The following is a 19,234-nucleotide window of genomic DNA, read 5'->3' as shown; positions in this document are numbered from 1 at the left end:
CGTAATCATTCATGAGTCATGGCTGATGTCACAGGCTGAATATATTTTTAATTCACAGTATGGAAAATGGGTAGGACGAAAGCCAAAACTGTTACTTTGTGGATGAACCATGATCAAGCAGGGTCCATATGATGATTTATTTTATTTTTTTGCATGGAAGTGTATATTTGTATGTTTTTAAATGTTCTGATGAATTGAAAATGGAGGACCCTGATGTAAACAAGTCTTAATGCTATATGGTTTTATCCTCGTAACCCTCCATCTATGGACTGCCATATAGCCTATGGCCTACTTGTGTGCAAGCAGAGCACGCCATGAGATGCCATGAGATACCACCAAGTCACCATCAGCAGCCAATAATGGACCATCATTCTTATGCTCAACTTGCATACTGCATGAGGCATGGATTAAGTGTAAGGTAACATGGGTTGTTCTGCTGCACCCTTCATTGTTTCCCTGTTTGTTATAATGGTGTGAGAAAAACGCAGTTTCTTTAGTCACGCTGTCTCGTTCTACACTGCCTTTCATGGCATGTACAAAAGTACAGTAGACTTTAACACTGTAAATGCACCGTGCAATTACTGCAATATGTGATTGCCCATCAATACTACAGTGCATAATTGGTTCTGCAATTGCAGTGTTTTGTAATTCTATACAGCTAAAAGGCACGTGAAAGAAAACCTGTTCCTCCCTTGAGTATGAAGGGGCGGGTAGTGTACATTGTACAGTGTTACCAGCACTATGGTAATGTACTTTGGGGACATATAGCGAGCACAAACAGTGTTTGCTGCTACAGCTGAGAGAGCTATACGTACGTCGTACACTATAAAACAATATGTCTCTGTCTGACGATGTGATCTTCCTCCAGGCCACTAGTTCCACGACCTTGCTGGGTACTGTTGTGGTTGTTCTGTTTCTCTACCTCGTCTCCTACAGCTCCAGTAAGTAACATCAAACAGGTGGTGGAACCTCCAGGGCCGAGGCCACTGCCTCTGCTGGGAAACCTGCTGCAGCTGGACCTTCACAGACCCCATAACAGCCTTTATGAGGTGAGTTCAGTGGTGGAAAAATAGACTACTCAAAGTTCTTATTTAAGTAAAAGTATCGATAACACAATTTTGAATTACTCTGTTACATAAAAGTCTGTAATTAAAAATTTACTAAAAGTACAAAAGTATTGGTATCAAAATGTACACAAAGTACCAAAAGTAGAAAGTACTCGTTATGCAGAATGTCCCGTTTCACAAGTTTTAAAATGTATAAAGATCTTTTGAAAATAGCAGATCTACAAGCTCACAATGCACATTGTGATCGGCTATTTTCAAATGGCCAAAATGTAAATAGGCTGAAGTGGTTAATGTATGTTTTGAAATAATAATCTAAATCTACAAAGTCACTAGTAATAATAATAATAAAAGTACAATATTTGGATCCGAGATGTAGTGGAGTAGAAGCAAAAAATGAAAAATAAAAAAGTTATTATTGAAGATTATTATTAATAACCATCGAATGTCTTTGTCCCAATATGAAAACCACATAAATCATTCATCACTTCACTCACAGAACCATGTGAGGACAAGCTGGTTGGCCATAATAAAATGAAGTGGAAGTATAACCATCCAACATTCCAGTTTTAGTTTTCTGACGGATAGTGTTTTCTGTGTCCTAGTGAGACTTGGTATATGGGCGTGACATCTACTATATAATGCGCCACGTCTCTGCGTGCGTACGTGTGTGCGTGCGTATGTGTGTGCGTGCGTACGTGTGTGTGTACGGTTGTAATGCACGTAACTTGAGAACCGTTTGCCCCACCGACTTCACATTCGACACACTCGTTCCACACCCCCACAGGGAGTGCAGTGCCAGGTATCGAGTCGGTCGCCGTTCGGACCCACGGTTCTGCCAGTGGGCATAATGATGCCAACTCCTTTCACCTGGGCCAGGCTCTGACAGTGGGCCTAATGAGGCCAACTCCTTTCACCTGGGCCAGGCTCTGACAGTGGGCCTAATGAGGCCAACTCCTTTCACCTGGGCCAGGCTCTGACAGTGGGCCTAATGATGCCAACTCCTTTCACCTGGGCCAGGCTCTGACAGTGGGCCTAATGATGCCAACTCCTTTCACCTGGGCCAGGCTCTGACAGTGGGCCTAATGAGGCCAACTCCTTTCACCTGGGCCAGGCTCTGACAGTGGGCCTAATGAGGCCAACTCCTTTCACCTGGGCCAGGCTCTGACAGTGGGCCTAATGAGGCCAACTCCTTTCACCTGTGCAATTTCCAGCCTCTGCCTCAGCCAATTGAGGCTCAACCAATCAGGCTCGATCTGCCAGTGGACCGAATTGATTGCCAAGTACACTTCTCAGTTTGCAGTCTTCACACACACAGGCACATACACAGATCTCCATGTGGGACACCGGCTGACAGTTAAAACGGGTGCTATGACAACGTATATCATTAGGTTCCCAAGTTGCATCGTTCCCAAGTAGGCCGGTGGCCGACCGCGACGGGCACGTACAGGTCTAGTCCTACTATGAATGCCCACCGACTTCATATTCAACACACGCATTCCAAACCCTCACAGGGAGTGCAGTGCCCGGACTCGACCCGGTTCTCCGGAACCACCACAAAAGGCTCTGCCCAGGCTCTGCCAGTGGGCCTAATCAGCCTAAATCCCCTCACCTGTGCAATTTCCAGCCTCTGCCTCAGCCAATTGATTGCCATGGCAACCCCACACCTGACAATTGATTAGCCTACTTAACCAGTCCACTTTTCACAGTCAGTCAGTTTGCCCTCTTCAGACACGGGCAGATACAGAGATCTCCATTTTGGACACAGACAGACAGTTAAAACGGGTGCTATGACAAGTTGACAACGGGTATTATTATATTAGGTTCCCAAGTTGCATCTTTCTCAAGTAGGCCAGTAGCCGACGGGCACGTACAGGTCTAGTCATCATAATACCCGGAAGTTATGCGGGAACGCCTATTGAGTGGTGACGACTTTCTGGCCTTGACGTTAAACTCACTTCTCCACTCCATTTGGCACTCATGTGCATGTGCCTACGACTCTATTGACACCCCATGAATTCAAGTCTTCGTGAAATTTTGGGGTGAACTATCCCCTTTAACTTTTGACACACATTTCTTGGAAGGGACAACTTCACAACTAATGAAGAGGAAACATTGGCCCTATTGTGGTGTTTTTGTAACTGACTTGAAGTGTGTCTTTGTCCCGTTGATCTATAAAAGGAGAAATGTAAAAGCAGCAACAGGCAGTGTTGGGGAAGTTACTTTGAAAGCGTAGCTTGTAAAGCTACACGTAGCTCACCATGGCAGTAGCTTGATCAAGCTACATAGCTACCCCTGGAGAAATGTAGCTTGTAAAGCTACAGCTACATAGGAAAAAGTAGCTCAGCTACTTTTTATTTTTCAGCGTTAAATTGAGAATGTACATGCGGGAGACCCCTCCCCTCTGGGAGACCCCTCCTCCCCTCTGGGAGACCCCTCCCACCCTGCTCCCCTCTGGGAGACCCCTCCTCCACCTGCTCCCCTCTGGGAGACCCCTCCCACCCTGCTCCCCTCTGGGAGACCCCTCCCAGCCTGCTCCCCTCTGGGAGACCCCTCCCACCCTGCTCCCCTCTGGGAGACCCCTCCTCCCCCTGCTCCCCTCTGGGAGACCCCTCCTCACCCTGCTCCCCTCTGGGAGACCCCTGCTCCCCTCTGGGAGACCCCTCCCACCCTGCTCCCCTCTGGGAGACCCCTCCTCACCCTGCTCCCCTCTGGGAGACCCCTCCTCCCTTCTGGGAGACCCCTGCTCCCCTCTGGGAGACCCCTCCCACCCTGCTCCCCTCTGGGAGACCCCTCCTCACCCTGCTCCCCTCTGGGAGACCCCCCCACCCTGTTCCCCTCTGGGAGACCCCTCCTCCCCCTGCTCCCCTCTGGGAGACCCCTCCTCCCCTCTGGGAGACCCCTGCTCCCCTCTGGGAGACCCCTCCCACCCTGCTCCCCTCTGGGAGACCCCTTCTCCACCTGCTCCCCTCTGGGAGACCCCTCCCACCCTGCTCCCCTCTGGGAGACCCCTCCCAGCCTGCTCCCCTCTGGGAGACCCCTCCCACCCTGCTCCCCTCTGGGAGACCCCTCCTCCCCCTGCTCCCCTCTGGGAGACCCCTCCTCACCCTGCTCCCCTCTGGGAGACCCCTGCTCCCCTCTGGGAGACCCCTCCCACCCTGCTCCCCTCTGGGAGACCCCTCATCACCCTGCTCCCCTCTGGGAGACCCCTCCTCCCTTCTGGGAGACCCCTGCTCCCCTCTGGGAGACCCCTCCTCACCCTGCTCCCCTCTGGGAGACCCCCCCACCCTGTTCCCCTCTGGGAGACCCCTCCTCCCCCTGCTCCCCTCTGGGAGACCCCTCCTCCCCTCTGGGAGACCCCTGCTCCCCTCTGGGAGACCCCTCCCACCCTGTGATACCAGGGCCAATCAGAGGCCAATTAGAGGCAGCTGTTGGCTTGTCAAGTGCTGATATGCCCTCAAAGCAATCAGAAAAAGAAACAGTCCTTGATTTTTCAAAGGGGGTTCTAGTACAAGAATTAACACAGAAACCAATGGTCAAAATTAATATATTTCTTTCATGTTATTGCCCAAAATTGTAGCTTGTAACTTGAGTAGCTAAGCTACAAAAAATGACCCAAAAAGTAGCTGAGCTACTTGACGAGGTACACAAATATGAATGTAGGCAGCTAAAATACCACAAGCTACAGCAAAATGTAGCTAAGCTACGTAGCTCAGCTACATGTAGCTTAATATTCCCCAACACTGGCAACAGGTCACTGAACGCAAGTTTAGATCAGATTAACATGTTTTGATAATACAGGTTAAAGTGCATTAGGCTACTAATAAATACGTGTCAGGGGTGTATTTACTATTTAAACAAGTCAACAGAGACGGTAGCTCCAAACAGCAGAGTGAAGAACTTAGAATGACTGCATCCACAACATACGGAGCCACAATGATGTCATGTGTGGCCTTGTTGTTACTAGGCTACCTGTCATGTGCAGAGGCAAGGGGAGACACCTTAGATGAGCTTAGCTTGAATGAGATTCCACAGCAGCTTGTTAATAGAGTAGAAAAGATCAGTGGTGTTCACACTGCAGCACCCTCTACCTTCAGCCAACAAACCTGCCAGCCTGACATCCATTCTGTGCTGAGAGACATGACCGCTCTGATGACAGAGCAGAGAATGCAGCTGCAAGCAACCATGGACAGACTCAAGGACAGCGAAAGTCTCATTAAAGGTATTCCTATTGACTGCATTGCTATATATATATATATATATATATATATATATATATATATATATATATATATATATATATATATATATATATATATATATATATATATAATATACAAATTTGTTTTCTAATGACAGAGCAGCGAACTGAGCTACACCAAACCAAACAAGAACTGCAACAAATCCAGCAGGAGCTACGAGCAGCGATGGGAAGACTCACGGACAGCGAAAGTCTGATCAAAGGTATTGATATTCATATTGATTACATTGAAATATTCTTTTTTTTACATACTGTACATTTTTTCAAACATTACTGCCCTGATGACAGCGCTGCAACTTGAGCAGCAGGAACTTTGGCCAGCGATGGAGAGACTCACGGACAGCGACAGTCTGATTAAAGGTATTTCTACTGACACCATTGTGTGTACGTGTGCGTGTGTGCGTGTGTGTGTGTGTGTGTGTGTGTGTGTGTGTGTGTGTGTGTGATTAAACTTTCATATTTTACCAAAGTGTTTTCAATCAGTTTAATTAACGTTGCATTTCATTCTCAGCTTCTGTTGAAACCATTGAAGCCAGTTCAAATGCCACACAGCATGAGGTGCAGTTTCTACAGAAGCAGAATGAAGGTAGGCATATAAGGAACAAAACATATACTTCTGTGTTCATACATAGACCTGCTAATAATCTGCATGAATGATTATCCTATATCCTATTACATGTCATGTGTTTTACAGTCAGACAAGTGGCTTTTTCAGTCTCACTTTTGGCCTCTGGAAGTGGACACACAGGACCTTACAACGTTCTAACTATCCTGACCTACAGACATGTCCTCACCAATGTTGGTAATGGATATAATCCAGACACAGGTATGATGAATCATGATGTCACATCTTCTTTATCCATGCTCCATGCTCACCACAGTTGTAGGAAAGCCCCGCTGCGATTGGCCAGTATGAGGGGATACCGGAGAACTTGCCAGTTTACCAAGTCGCCACGGCGAAAGTTCTTCATCAATGTCTTCATTGTTATGCTAACATGCTGTCTTCATCAGTGTAGTATGTCAAATTCACAGATGTTATAGTTCATTTCCAAAGTGGTCAAATTATTTTGTGCAATTAAATGGTCAGCTAGATGATAAAAAGGTGAGTATGTGAATACCAATGATACCTACCATTTCAGGAATTGTTTACTAATGAATTAGGCCTACATTGTTTCGGTACTGTTTTAAACTTTTAGCATTCCTACTTTCTCTAGTGTTAACTACAAACAACTATCCTCTCTCTCAATTCAATGCAATTTAAATGAAGGTGAAGTAAAACTAAAATGCACTAAATCGCGGCGAGTTGGTAAACTGGCGAGTTCTCCGGATACCGTAAAGGGCACAGAGCTGGGGTGAAAACGCAGAGATAAGATAAAGACAGTGACGTATCACGGCCACAAAGCGATGTGAACGGCACTTGCATATGTCACAGTATGACTTGGCCAACCGAATCGCACACAAAGCTTTGCTGAATTTGCATTGTGATAATTTGCATTGTGCTCAATGCGCACAAAGACATGCATGTGGGCATGGAATTCTCTAAATTGTAATAATAGACATAAGTACAGTAGGCTATATACAAGACACAAGTTAAAAGGCCAAACTAAATGTGCTTTCTTAACACAGGTTTCTTCATTTCACCTGTGAAAGGTGTCTACCAGTTCAATATCTTCGTCCATGGTGTTGGAGGAAGTCAACCCACTGCAGTTAAACTGTTTAAAAATGGCCAGCATGTAGTTTCTGCCTATGAACATCAACCTAGCCATAGTTATAGTGCATCTAATGGGGCCTCACTGCTACTGGAAGCAGGGGATGTAGTCTACGTGAAACTCTGGGCTAATACATGGATATATGACAGTTATGATCACCATAGTACATTCAGTGGTCATCTTTTGTTTACAGTATGAGGAAGAGAATACATTTCAAATGACTGTTAATCTTTGTTGTATCATCATCAACCTAATTTAGTTGGGATGATGATGATGATGAAAACCATTGACCAATCAATCATATGCGATGATTGGTCAGTTGCCATATCAGCCTTAGGGATTACACAGCAGCTGACCAATAAGCACCAACTAAAGTGTGGGACTGTACCATGTTGTTCACTGGGGCAGTTCCTCGTTCACTGTCATGTTTATCTATTAACAAATAAACTATTGATCATATTCATATTTTATTATGGTCTTCTCAAATAAATGGGGCTATTGGTTGATGAATAAATTATATTGCTAACCCAACATGTTTCTGTGTACAATCTATTCTATAGGCTAACTGTATAGGGCTGCAGTATCTTATTGTAACAGTGTTCTTTGTTATTACTTTTAGAAATAATATCAATAATGAACTTATTTAATCATGACCTGTCACATTTACGTCAGTCAGTCATTTAGTCCTCTTGTTGTTCTGATCACATGACTCTGGTATCATCCTATAGCCTGCCCTGGAATAATCAACACATAAAATAAATATAGGAAAAAAGAATCGTACCAATTATACAGTTCTGGAACAATTTATTTAATGGCAATGACAACCAGAAAGAAATTTAAGGAGCCGAACCAAGTAGCCTAATAGAGTGGTTTTCAAACTGTGGGTCCGCTGGGTCGAGACCCCCAGGGGGGAGTAAATTAAGGGTTCTGCTGCCCTCCTCCCCATCGTCTAGTCTAGTGAATATGATGCCAGAAATGTAGTGTGTGCCGGTGCAGTACTGTTCTGTACCACGGGGAGGTGCTGCTCAGAAATGTGGTTATTTTTTGTTGCATACATTTTTGCATTATGAAATATTGACTGTTACCACAAATTGACTGACTGAAATAAACTAAAAATACGGGGTTTCGTTACAAGGTTAAAGATTGTTTCTTTGTTTGCTCTCTTTCAGCTTTCAAATAAGTATTTACTGTGTATTTTGGCCTCAAGAAAGTGGTGGTCCTCCTGTCAGGCTATCAGATGGTGAAGGAGGCCCTGGTCAACTATGCAGAAGAGTTTGGGGACAGAGAGATCACTCCTATTTTAAAAGATATTAACGATGGACACGGTGTGGATTTCACCTACCAAATGTGTTTTTTCATTTTGTTGCTGTCGGGCAGAAACCTCTTATCTCCAACAGTTTGTGTTTTTTTTAATGCCCTACTACTTGGTCATCATCCTACAGCGTCCCACAAGATCAACACGTGGGGCGAAGCAACGCGTTTTCAGCTTGTAGATCTGCTACTTTTGAATTTGAACAGTTTTGGACACATGAGGTTTCCACACGACAGAGACAATTTGCATCATATTGACAATTCACATCATATTGTCTAGACTAGTGTTACAGGGTTTTAACTTGTGTCAGACTCTGTTGGTCAGAGATGTTACATGGCAGTCTACCCACTCCCCAGGCCAATTATGAGGGGGAATGACAGCATATAAATTAGAGAGAAAATGGGGAACGTGGGGACGTAATTGGAGTTGTTGCAAAATATATTCTGACTTCTGTTTGTCATCATTATCATATAGACTTATTTGTTCATATCCCATTATGTGATTGACCATAATCTGCTTGACAATATGTGACCCTTTGTCGCATGATTTGACATTTAACAGGTATCATCTTTGCAAATGGAGAGTCGTGGAGAGAGATGAGGCGTTTTGCCCTGACTAACCTGGGAGACTTTGGTATGGGGAAGAAGGCAGCTGAGGAGAAAATTATTGAGGAGAGTCAGCAACTAATCAAATTGCTTGAAAAGTATGAAGGTACAGTATATATTTACACAGTATATGTTTTTTGAAACAACATTGCAATATATCTTTCTGTTTTCGCCGATAGGGAATAACGGGGTAAGTTAGACATTGGGTAAGATATGAGCCACCACAAAAACAATATGCAGAAAGATTATGCATGCATATTGCATCCCACGTACTACAGCGCAGTTGTATATTAGTATCGCAACACGAGCTCAGACTAGTATAATTATGCAGTACCAATTATGGATTGATTAGTAATATAGTAAATCTGTGCTGTCGGGCAGAAACCAGCTACAAAATTAAAAAACGAAAAGAAAAAAAAATACTGCCTCATCATAGTTGGTATGGTGACTTACTTATTTCCTTATGTGTCCTTATATTATCATCGCTTTACCCAAACTAGACCTGTACGCATGTCCGTCGGCCATCTGCCAATTGTGAACGATGCAACTTGGGAACCTAATAATAATACCCGTTGTCAACTTGTCATAGCACCCGTTTTAACTAGCTGTCTGTGTCCCACATGGAGATCTCTGTATCTGCCGGTCTGCCTGTGTGCAAACTGACTGTGAAAAGTGGAGTGGTTAAGTAATCAATTTGCAGGTGTGCGGTTGCCATGGCAATTAATTGGCTGAGGCAGAGGCTGGAAATTGCACAGGTGAGGGGACTTTGGTTCATTAAGGCCCACTGGCAGAGCCTGACCAGAGCCTTTTGTGGGGGTTCTGGAGAACCGTGGGTCCGACGATACCGGGCACTGCACTCCCTGTGCGGGGGTGTGGAACACGTGTGTCGAATTTGAAGTCGGTGGGGCAAACGGTTCTTGAGTTACGTGCATTACAACCGTACACACACACACGCACATGCAGACAGACGTGACACATTTATAGTAGGATACAGCTCAAGTGGCCATCGTGTTAAGGGGATTTGACCATTCATGTGGAGATTTATTTTATTTGACGTCTGACTTCACCATTCAGTGGAATTAGGTGGTTTAACCGACAATTTTGAGGATCCAAGTTAGGAGGTTTAGGCAGAAGCACTAATACTTTTCATTATTTCAATATTTATAAAACCCACACATAGAGGTAAAGGTTGTTCAATAGCACTGATTTCTTTCTTTTTCTTAAAAAAATTAAAAACTCTCAATCTCAATTGTTCTACTTTTTCTTTTCTTTTGACAGGTAAAGCATTTGATACCATGGTCCATTGAATTATGCTGCATCCAATATTATCTCATCGATTGTGTATGGAAACAGATTTGAATACAGTGACCCACAATTCATAGACATGGTGAATAGAGCCAATGAGAACATACGCATTGCCGGTTCTGCATCAATACAGGCAAGTATATTATTATAATTTTCTTCCATATTTTATTTTCTTTCTTTTCCCCCCCTTTTCCTCCCAATTTAGTCATGTAGGCCAGCGGTCCCCAAACTTTTTTGGCCGTACACCCCCTGTTACCTGATGACGTAGCTGACCTCTTTGTGTTTGGCCTAAAATGATACATTTTTAACATGATTATGGCAAATAATCACAGAATGTCACTGCACTGAGAGACATGCAGCTGCCGGATACATCTCCTTATAACAGTGTTTTACCAGATTTTGCCGTTTGTGCTAAATAACACCATAAAACCGCCCATTTCATGCCACACACCCCAGAGGGTGTTCACACACCACAACAGGCATGTCCTCTACTGATTGGCATGTCCTCTACTGATTGGCAGTGGTGGGAAAAGTACTTTAAGTTTTTACTCATAAGTAAAAGTATGCTATGCTACAGTAATGATATTGACTTGTGACTTTCTGATTACCAACCTGCGGGAGTCGTTATAGCACAGTGACAGAGTCTAGAATAGATGGTCTTCCCTGCCCAGCTTTCCTGCCGCATGGCCTTGTTGGATGCACTGCAGATGATTCAAACCTAGGCTCTGCAGTGGTGGGCAGAAACTTTACCCCCGTCTAAATCCTTATTAATAATAATAACACTGGGTTAGGTTAGGCTAACCCTAACCGTTAGGGTTGTCATCTGTTATGTTACCGGAAATGTCAGCACCATTGTCCTAAACATGACGTTTTCTACTTTAAATAATAATAATAATGTGTGTGTGATCTTTGTGATGAAAGGTTTGTTCTCGCGTCCCATATTTCCTTGCTTTGGAGAGAGTGTGGTCATGGCTTACACACACACACACACACACACACACACACACACACACACACACACACACACACACACACACACACACACACACACACACACACACACACACACACACACAGACACACACACACACACACACACACACACACACACACAGTCTCACCTGACTCAACCCAGCATTTTTGGCCAATAAACAATACAATAATTATATGTCAATGTGTGACGGATGTTGTGGTCTTGGCATTTGGCACCATTTAGGCCTACTACAGAAACATTTTATGGATACAGAGAACTGCAATAGTCCAAGCAGGAAGGAATGACCTTTGGCTGTACTACCTGTAATGTTATATAATCTTGCTAACCCGGCATTTAAAACTTCAGCAGAGTTTATAAAGCGTAGCGTATTATAGATAGATTACACCACTGCCACTGGTCATAAATCCGCGTCTGAGAGCCTTGCAGGTCATGGTGCCAATTGACACAGAGACAATAAACATGGATAAATAGCTGATGTTTGGCAACGTTTATTGAACAGAATTCAACAGCCACTTGTATAATAGCTAACCATGCAGTCTTAACTTTAGGAACACATGACATATCTTGCTCTTTAATATAGTCAATGAACACCCAGAGGGTTGGCTCTAGGAAAAGTGTTTCTAAAATACATAGACAGAGAGAGAGAGAGAGAGAGAGATGGGGGGGGGGGGGGGGGGAGTTGCACCACTCAGTTCACACGGGTGTGATTTTTCCAGTGCATATGACAGGCCTTGTTGACGGATTTGGAAGAGTTCTGGTTCCAAAAATGAACCAGTATTTAACGTGTAAAATTCATGATATTTACATTGTAATGAATGAGCCCGGCTGGAAAGTGTCCAAGTGGGAGTGTCTTAAGTGGGAGAGGGCGGGCTTCATGGAAACCACCATAGAAACGTTATGAGCTACTTTTTCTGTCAAGAAATGCCCTGCATTTGATTATTTTTCTAAGTGTCAGAGTTTGGAAGTGCTTGTTTTCAATAACACAATATGTTGCTGCCTCCTGCATTATGTGACATAAGTGGTACGCGGGACGGTTGAGTGATTTTCAACGAGCGCTTCCAAACTCCAACATTCCATGCTGCTCATTGTTTTGCCACTCAGTCTAGATGGGGGGGGGGGGGGGGGGGGGGCGTGTCCTATTATTGTTCAAACACTACAGAAACCAATGGATTATATTATATTTCAAAGGGCGAGAGATCACAATACAAATCCTAATCATTCTCCACACTGGGATAAAAACAGCATCTGAAAGTTTGATGGGGCATTTTTTACACATGAGTGCAGTTAGAACTTTTCCATTGCATCTTATGAGAGGTGGTGTTATTATGCACGCGCATGCTGTTGCTTATCAGTGTGACCTGTGACGTCGTCTGTTAAGGCGTCTGGGTCAACTCTGGTATTCACTACTGTCCCTCCCCTTGGGTTGTCCATTAATCTGAAGCAGTGTTTAAGGAAGATGTATAGGCTACCTGAGACTATGCAGTTGTCATTTTGTCAGATGAACACCAACAACAAAAAGCCATGAGTCTAATTGACCTCCTTGTCCAGTCCTATCTCTCAGTCACATTACTGGGAGCTGTTCTCTTCCTGTTGCTCCTCTACTCGTTCTCCCGCAGCACCCAGGAACAGGGAAATAAGGAGCCGCCAGGGCCCAGGCCACTGCCGCTGCTCGGTAACTTACTACAGCTGGATCTGAAGAGGCCCTACCACACACTCTGGGAGGTAAGACTCAGCTCAACACTTCAGAAAAATCCAGGACTCTCTGAGACTCTGAAACTGGACAAACTGGTCTCTATAGAGTCATTTTAAGGCGCCACTTGAGGATGCAACACATATAAGGGACGGTACCTGTTTTGTGTAGCACCTGTGTATTAGCATTATGAGGGTTGTTGGTCTTCTCTAATTAGATAAAGGTCAACACTATATATATATATATATATATATATATATATATATTAAGCCTGATGAATAGCAACTGAAATTATACTACCATGGTTCTCCATCGATCCAAGACAGAAAACAATCCATTGATTGATCATTAAAATAAACATGGTCTGGAAATGCATGCTCGTATCGTGTCATCAAATGATCATGCATCATGAGCACACAGCACATAAAGTAACAGTAACATGCAGTGATGGTTGAACACATTCATGTGTTCATTCATCTATTCACCTTTTCTATTCTTATAGTACTTTTACTTTGGTGCTGAAAATGTATTTGATGCCAATAATGTACTTTTACCAAGTACAGATAATCTATATATTGTCCTTCTTGCAGGGAATTCATTAATTGAGTCAGAGCCTTGACAGCAAATGCTTACAGATATTTGTATTCATGCTAAATAAAAGATATTTACAGTAGGATAGATTTAGCTGCTCTAAATACTCCAGGCATGACATTCTTGCATTAAATACACAAAGATTCACCTGCCTGTCTGATAATTGCCTGTGTTACCATAACATCATTACTGTGTGTCTCTGGTCTCAGCTTTCCAAGAAATATGGATCGGTGTTCACAGTCTATTTTGGACCCAAGAAGGTGGTGGTTCTGGCAGGATACAAGACCGTCAAAGAGGCTCTGGTTGGTCATGCAGAAGAGTTTGGAGACAGAGAGATGATGCCAATAGTAAGAGATTTCACGAAGGTTCCTCTGCATGGTGAAGGACACGGTAGGTCAAAAGATATACTTTTGATTGCCAACAGTATGTCACATTCAGTTAACCACTTAAACCCTATACTCCATACTGTATGCCGTCCGCTTCTTTCCCCCCGCTACACTAAATAGCTTTGTCAAAAATAGTTGATCTGCAAGCTCACAGTGTCATGTTGAGATGCATTGTGAGGTTGAATTCATGAATTGTGAGGTTGTAGATGCTATGCGTTCATGTAGTTATAAACCCTGTGACATTTCTCATTCTGCATGTCTAGAGGAAATTTAAACTTTTGTTGAAATACTTTAGGAATCTTATTTGCAAATGGCAACTCATGGAAAGAGATGAGACGTTTCGCCTTGACTAACCTTAGAGACTTTGGGATGGGGAAGAAGGCGAGTGAAGAGAAAATCATAGAGGAAAGCTGCAACCTAATTGAAGTGTTTGAAAAACATAAAGGTAAGTTATGTTAGAATGACGTAAGATTTAGGAAATTGCTCGCACGCACCTCTAAGGACAACATGTATTTTGTTTTTCTTTGTATTTGTTGCAGGTAAACCCTTTGACACTGCACAACCTGTGAACTATGCTGTCTCTAATATCATATGCAGCATAGTCTATGGCAGTAGGTTTGAATACGATGACCCGCAGTTCACAAATATGGTGGATCGATCAAATGAAAACATCCGACTTATCGGTTCCCCGTCAGTGCAGGTGACACTTCATATTTTTACTACACTAATTAAGACTTACAATACGTCGCTGTTGTGAAACTTATGGTCTATGTCCAAAACCATTACATTACAATAAGTGAAGAAAGAGCCTGTGTTACAATGGATTGGTATAGTTATTATTTTGTCACAAGCTCTTGTTAATACCTTTTATTTGTTGAATATAACCCACAAACAGACTTCACCCTTTTCCAACCTATCTTCATATAATTGGTCATCACATATGCTCATTTTAATATGTTACCATTTTTGTCTACACCATATGTGTAAGTAAGTCATCTGTAATACTGTATCTCAGATGAGGGCCGTGGCCAGTTCAGAAACCCACCTACCAGTGAAATCATCAGGTTATAGAAACGACAGGCTTTCTATTCCTGGAAAGTTAGCATGCTATAATAGAAGCCATTGTTATAGTGTTAAATAGGGGGGGGCCTAATGATGATGTCACTGGCAGGCATGTTTCTATAGCGTCCACAGCCCTCCTCTGCAGAGACACAGACCGAGTAGAACTTTTTGAGTGGGGCAACCACTCCAAGGAACAGTAATGTCCTCGTCCTCACCTATGTGACTATGAGTACCAGTAGGGGCAAAAGTGGCGCTGTTGTGCCAGAAACAGAGAGAGATAGTGTTGCACTGTTGCCTGCTAATTACAGAGAGAGAGAGAGAGAGAGAGAGAGAGAGAGAGAGAGAGAGAGAGAGAGAGAGAGAGAGAGAGAGAGAGAGAGAGAGACAGACAGACAGACAGACAGACAGACAGACAGACAGACAGACAGACAGACAGACAGACAGACAGACAGACAGACAGACAGACAGACAGACAGACAGACAGACAGACAGACAGACAGACAGACAGACAGACAGACAGACAGACAGACAGACAGACAGACAGACAGACAGACAGACAGAGACAGGCAGGGGGAGAGGGGAGAGGGGAGTTGCACCACTCAGTTCACACAGGTGTGATTTTTTTTTACCATGAGCATTAGTGAGGACCAATTATATGAAGATAAAAATGGGTGAAGTCTATCTTTAATTTATTTTTGAAAATAGCATGATCAGCTATTTTGCTATACTTTTGACACCCTTAGCATATATGATGAAGTAGGACAATTGTATAATAATAAGTATATAGCAGAATATAAAATATATCTTTAACCTAACTAAATACACTTTGTTTCGCTGTTTAACAGATATACAACATCTTCCCATCGTTGGGCAAATGGTTCCGCAACAGGAAGCTGACCCTAATGAATGCTGTTGCCAACAGGAACCAGATATCAGAGATCATCAGGAAGTTACAGGAAAGCCTAAACCCACAAATGACCAGAGGATTTGTGGACTCCTTTCTGGTCCGCAAACAGAATCTGGAGGTATAAAACCATCAGTGGTGGAAAAAGTATAGTCACATTTTTAAGTATCAATACTGCAATTAAAAGTGTATACAAAAGCATTTACATAGATTGTGCATTACATTCACCCATTCACACACACATTCACACCGATGGTGGAGTAAACCATGCACCAGGCACCAACCTGCTCATCGGGAGCAATTTGGGTTTAGTGTCTTGCTCAAGGACACTTCGACACTAACTCTGGGGGAGCCCGGGATCAAACTGGATACCTTCCGGTTTCCAAGGGGCCACACTACCTCCTGAGCCACTGCCGCCACACGCTCAAAAACTCAAAGACACAGCCACACGCTCAAAATCTCCGATTTTAATGGGTTAATATTTAAATCCCCAGTGTCCATTTATCCACTTGTAACTCAGAGAGATCAATTAAAACTGTTTTGTTTGTGTAGGAATCTGGGAATGTGAATACTTATTTCCACAAAGAAAACCTTATGTCAACTGTTGCAAATCTGTTTAATGCTGGTACGGACACTACAGCGACAACACTGAGGTGGGGCATGTTGCTCATGGCCAAGTACCCTAAGGTACAAGGTAAGGACCAGCAAACACAATGCACACAACACACGCTTTAACATCCTGCCCACACTCAAATCCTGCAGGCTTAAACGAACTCTGATGTAATGTAACCAAATGGTCCATTTGGTTAGAAAGATAAGAAAAGATAAGAAAGTCCAAGGAAGGAGAAAGGGAATTCCACTGATTGAGACAGAGCGAGGAAGGATGTGCAACAGTCTATATATGAACATGTTCAGGAGAGGGAAGCCGGGCAGGGAGGGTGATATTGGTCATTGCACGTTGACATTTACAATAAACAGTAAGCTATTCCTTTAATGAACACATATCATAGCTAGGGTGACCATATTTAAATGTCTTTATCATAACGGTGATAGTACATGCACATCCACTCTAGCCCAGGTGCTGGACAAACGGCAATACAGGAGGAAAACATAGAGTCTGCAACTCTATGTATTTTTTCCTTTTGATTATATATAGTCCTAATATTGCCTCATTGTGTTATTAAACCGCACTGGTGTCTCACGTTTTGTTTTAAAATGCAAATTTTGGTGCTGTAGCCTCGGGGATATTTCTCATGTTACTTTAACAGGCTTTAAAACACATCTTGCTGGAAAAAAGACAACGGGAGTGCTTTACAACAGAAGGCCAACTGTTAGGGGACCATTTGAACACTGATGCCTGGCCGTCACAATGTTGTACAGGGTCTCGATTTGTGGGACGCCTGAAAAGTATTGGAAATTAGGGACTGTCCCACGTAAAGGGGAACATCTGGTCACCCTAAGAAGTGACCTGATGTAAGTTATGATTCATAACTTACCATGTGAAATGCGCAGCCTACTACTAATATACAAACGGTACTATGAATGAATTAACTAGACTTTGACCTTGCTCATGTTTCATTTCCCAGAAAAGGTCCAGGAGGAGCTGGACAGAGTGATTGGAAGTCGTCAGGTGCTCGTAGAAGACAGGAAGAACCTGTCCTACACCGACGCTGTCATCCATGAGATACAGAGAGTGGCCAACATCGTTCCAATGTCACTTCCTCACATCACCAGTCAAGATGTCACCTTCCAGGGTTACTTCATTAAAAAGGTAAGACTGAATAAAACATACTTTTTTTGTTCAACAAAGCTATTTCTGGTCTGTGTGTGTGTGTGTGTGTGTGTGTGTGTGTGTGTGTGTGTGTGTGTGGTGTGTGTGTGTGTGTGTGTGTGTGTGTGTGTGTGTGTGTGTGTGTGTGTGTGTGTGTGTGTGTGTGTGTGTGTGTGTGTGTGTGTGTGTGTGTGTGTGTGTGTGTGTGTGTGCGTGCGTGTGTGTGTGTGTGTGTGCGTGTGTGCGTGTGTGTGTGTGTGTGTGTGTGTGTGTGTGTGTGTGTGTGTGTGTGTGCGTGCGTGCTACCCACCCGTTTAGCTGTGTTGTTCATTCCATGATGGCATGATACAATCTACGTTATACCTTGTTGTAAAGGTGACAAAGGGGAGAAATAATCAACCGAAGTTACGTTTCTAAGGTTTTTGTGAGGAGTTGATATTGTATCATATCCCAAAAGCTTATAATATGTTTTGAAACACTATACTGGATAAAGTATAAAGTGGATAACTTTGAAAACATTGTAGACTTTGACGACTATTTTCTGCAGGGGACAACTGTGTATCCCCTCTTGACGTCCGTCCTTTGGGATGAAAGTGAATGGGAGACCCCGCACACATTTAACCCTGCCCACTTTCTGGATAAGGATGGGAAATTTGTCAAGAGAGATGCCTTCATGCCATTCTCTGCAGGTAAACCAGCTCAATCTGCAACACATTACACTTCTTGGTGGCGTCAATGGGCTCTCTATGCACACAGAATAACTCCTACTTTCGGGCCCCTTACCTACTTCCTTCATAGTTGTTACCGATGATACTAAGTAATTAAGGCTCTGTTCTATTTAGTGTGCAGTGGTTCTCAAACCTTTTAATTTCAAGGACCCGAATAACTCAATGGAACCACCATTTGTACACTCTCAGAGTTACACACCCGTACGGTGTCATTTTGAACCACCTCAAGGACTCTTTGACACCCATTGATGTAGCAGAGTGTTTCCAGTGAGCCAACATGCAGAATAGCAGCACCCTCACTCTGTTTGATCAGAATGGAACATTATTATCATGGGTAGGACCTGTGAAGGAAGTAGGGAAGGGGTCCAAGTTCTTTCCAAAATGGCGTGTGTGCATAATAGAGCCTATTGTTAAGCCACATGGATGACCGCATGATGATGCTTGCCCTCTCCCCCAGGTCGCAGGGTGTGTGTGGGGGAGAGTCTGGCCAGGATGGAGCTCTTCCTCTTCTTCATCTCTGTCCTCCAGCGCTTCCGTTTCACTCCTCCATCTGGGGTAACAGAGGACCAACTGGATCTGACGCCAGTCGTCGGTTTAACCCTCAGCCCGTCACCTCATGAGCTGTGTGCTGTCAGTCGCTGCTCCGACGGGGCATAGGTCCGATCCATTGGTCCCATCGACTACCTACCCCGAACCCTCACCCTAACCATAACCGTGAGCACGGGGCAGCACACCTAAACCTAACCCCGAGTCGGACCAATGCTCCGTCGGACCAATGGTCCGTCGGACCAAAGTATGCCTCCCAGCAGAAGGTCCCAGCCATACTAGGTTTGATTCCCGGCCCCGGCAAAT

The 19,234-nt window shown here is 43.8% G+C and overlaps 2 protein-coding genes across 2 annotated transcripts; both read left to right on the top strand.

The window, feature by feature from the left end:
- Positions 1-835: 835 nt before the first annotated feature.
- LOC310868602 (cytochrome P450 2K1-like) lies at positions 836-12,614 on the top strand (the record flags this gene model as incomplete). Its single annotated transcript, XM_083779058.1, has 5 exons — positions 836-941; positions 8,216-8,359; positions 8,908-9,021; positions 10,259-10,389; positions 12,603-12,614. 5 exons carry the CDS (start codon positions 836-838, stop codon positions 12,612-12,614), a joined length of 507 nt encoding a protein of 168 aa, XP_083635184.1.
- A 157-nt stretch (positions 12,615-12,771) lies between these two features.
- LOC310868601 (cytochrome P450 2K1-like) lies at positions 12,772-19,039 on the top strand (the record flags this gene model as incomplete). Its single annotated transcript, XM_083779057.1, has 9 exons — positions 12,772-12,972; positions 13,741-13,921; positions 14,213-14,362; positions 14,457-14,617; positions 15,825-16,004; positions 16,436-16,577; positions 17,470-17,654; positions 18,202-18,343; positions 18,840-19,039. The coding sequence occupies 9 exons, from the start codon at positions 12,772-12,774 to the stop codon at positions 19,037-19,039; spliced, it is 1,542 nt and encodes a 513-aa protein (XP_083635183.1).
- Between the last annotated feature and the right edge of the window lie 195 nt (positions 19,040-19,234).

This window comes from Protomyctophum parallelum (genome assembly GCF_964188405.1).
Source record: "Protomyctophum parallelum genome assembly, chromosome: 13".
Lineage (NCBI taxonomy): Eukaryota > Metazoa > Chordata > Actinopteri > Myctophiformes > Myctophidae > Protomyctophum > Protomyctophum parallelum.
Note: the sequence above shows the minus strand (reverse complement) of the source record. Positions and strands in the feature narration are given on the sequence as shown.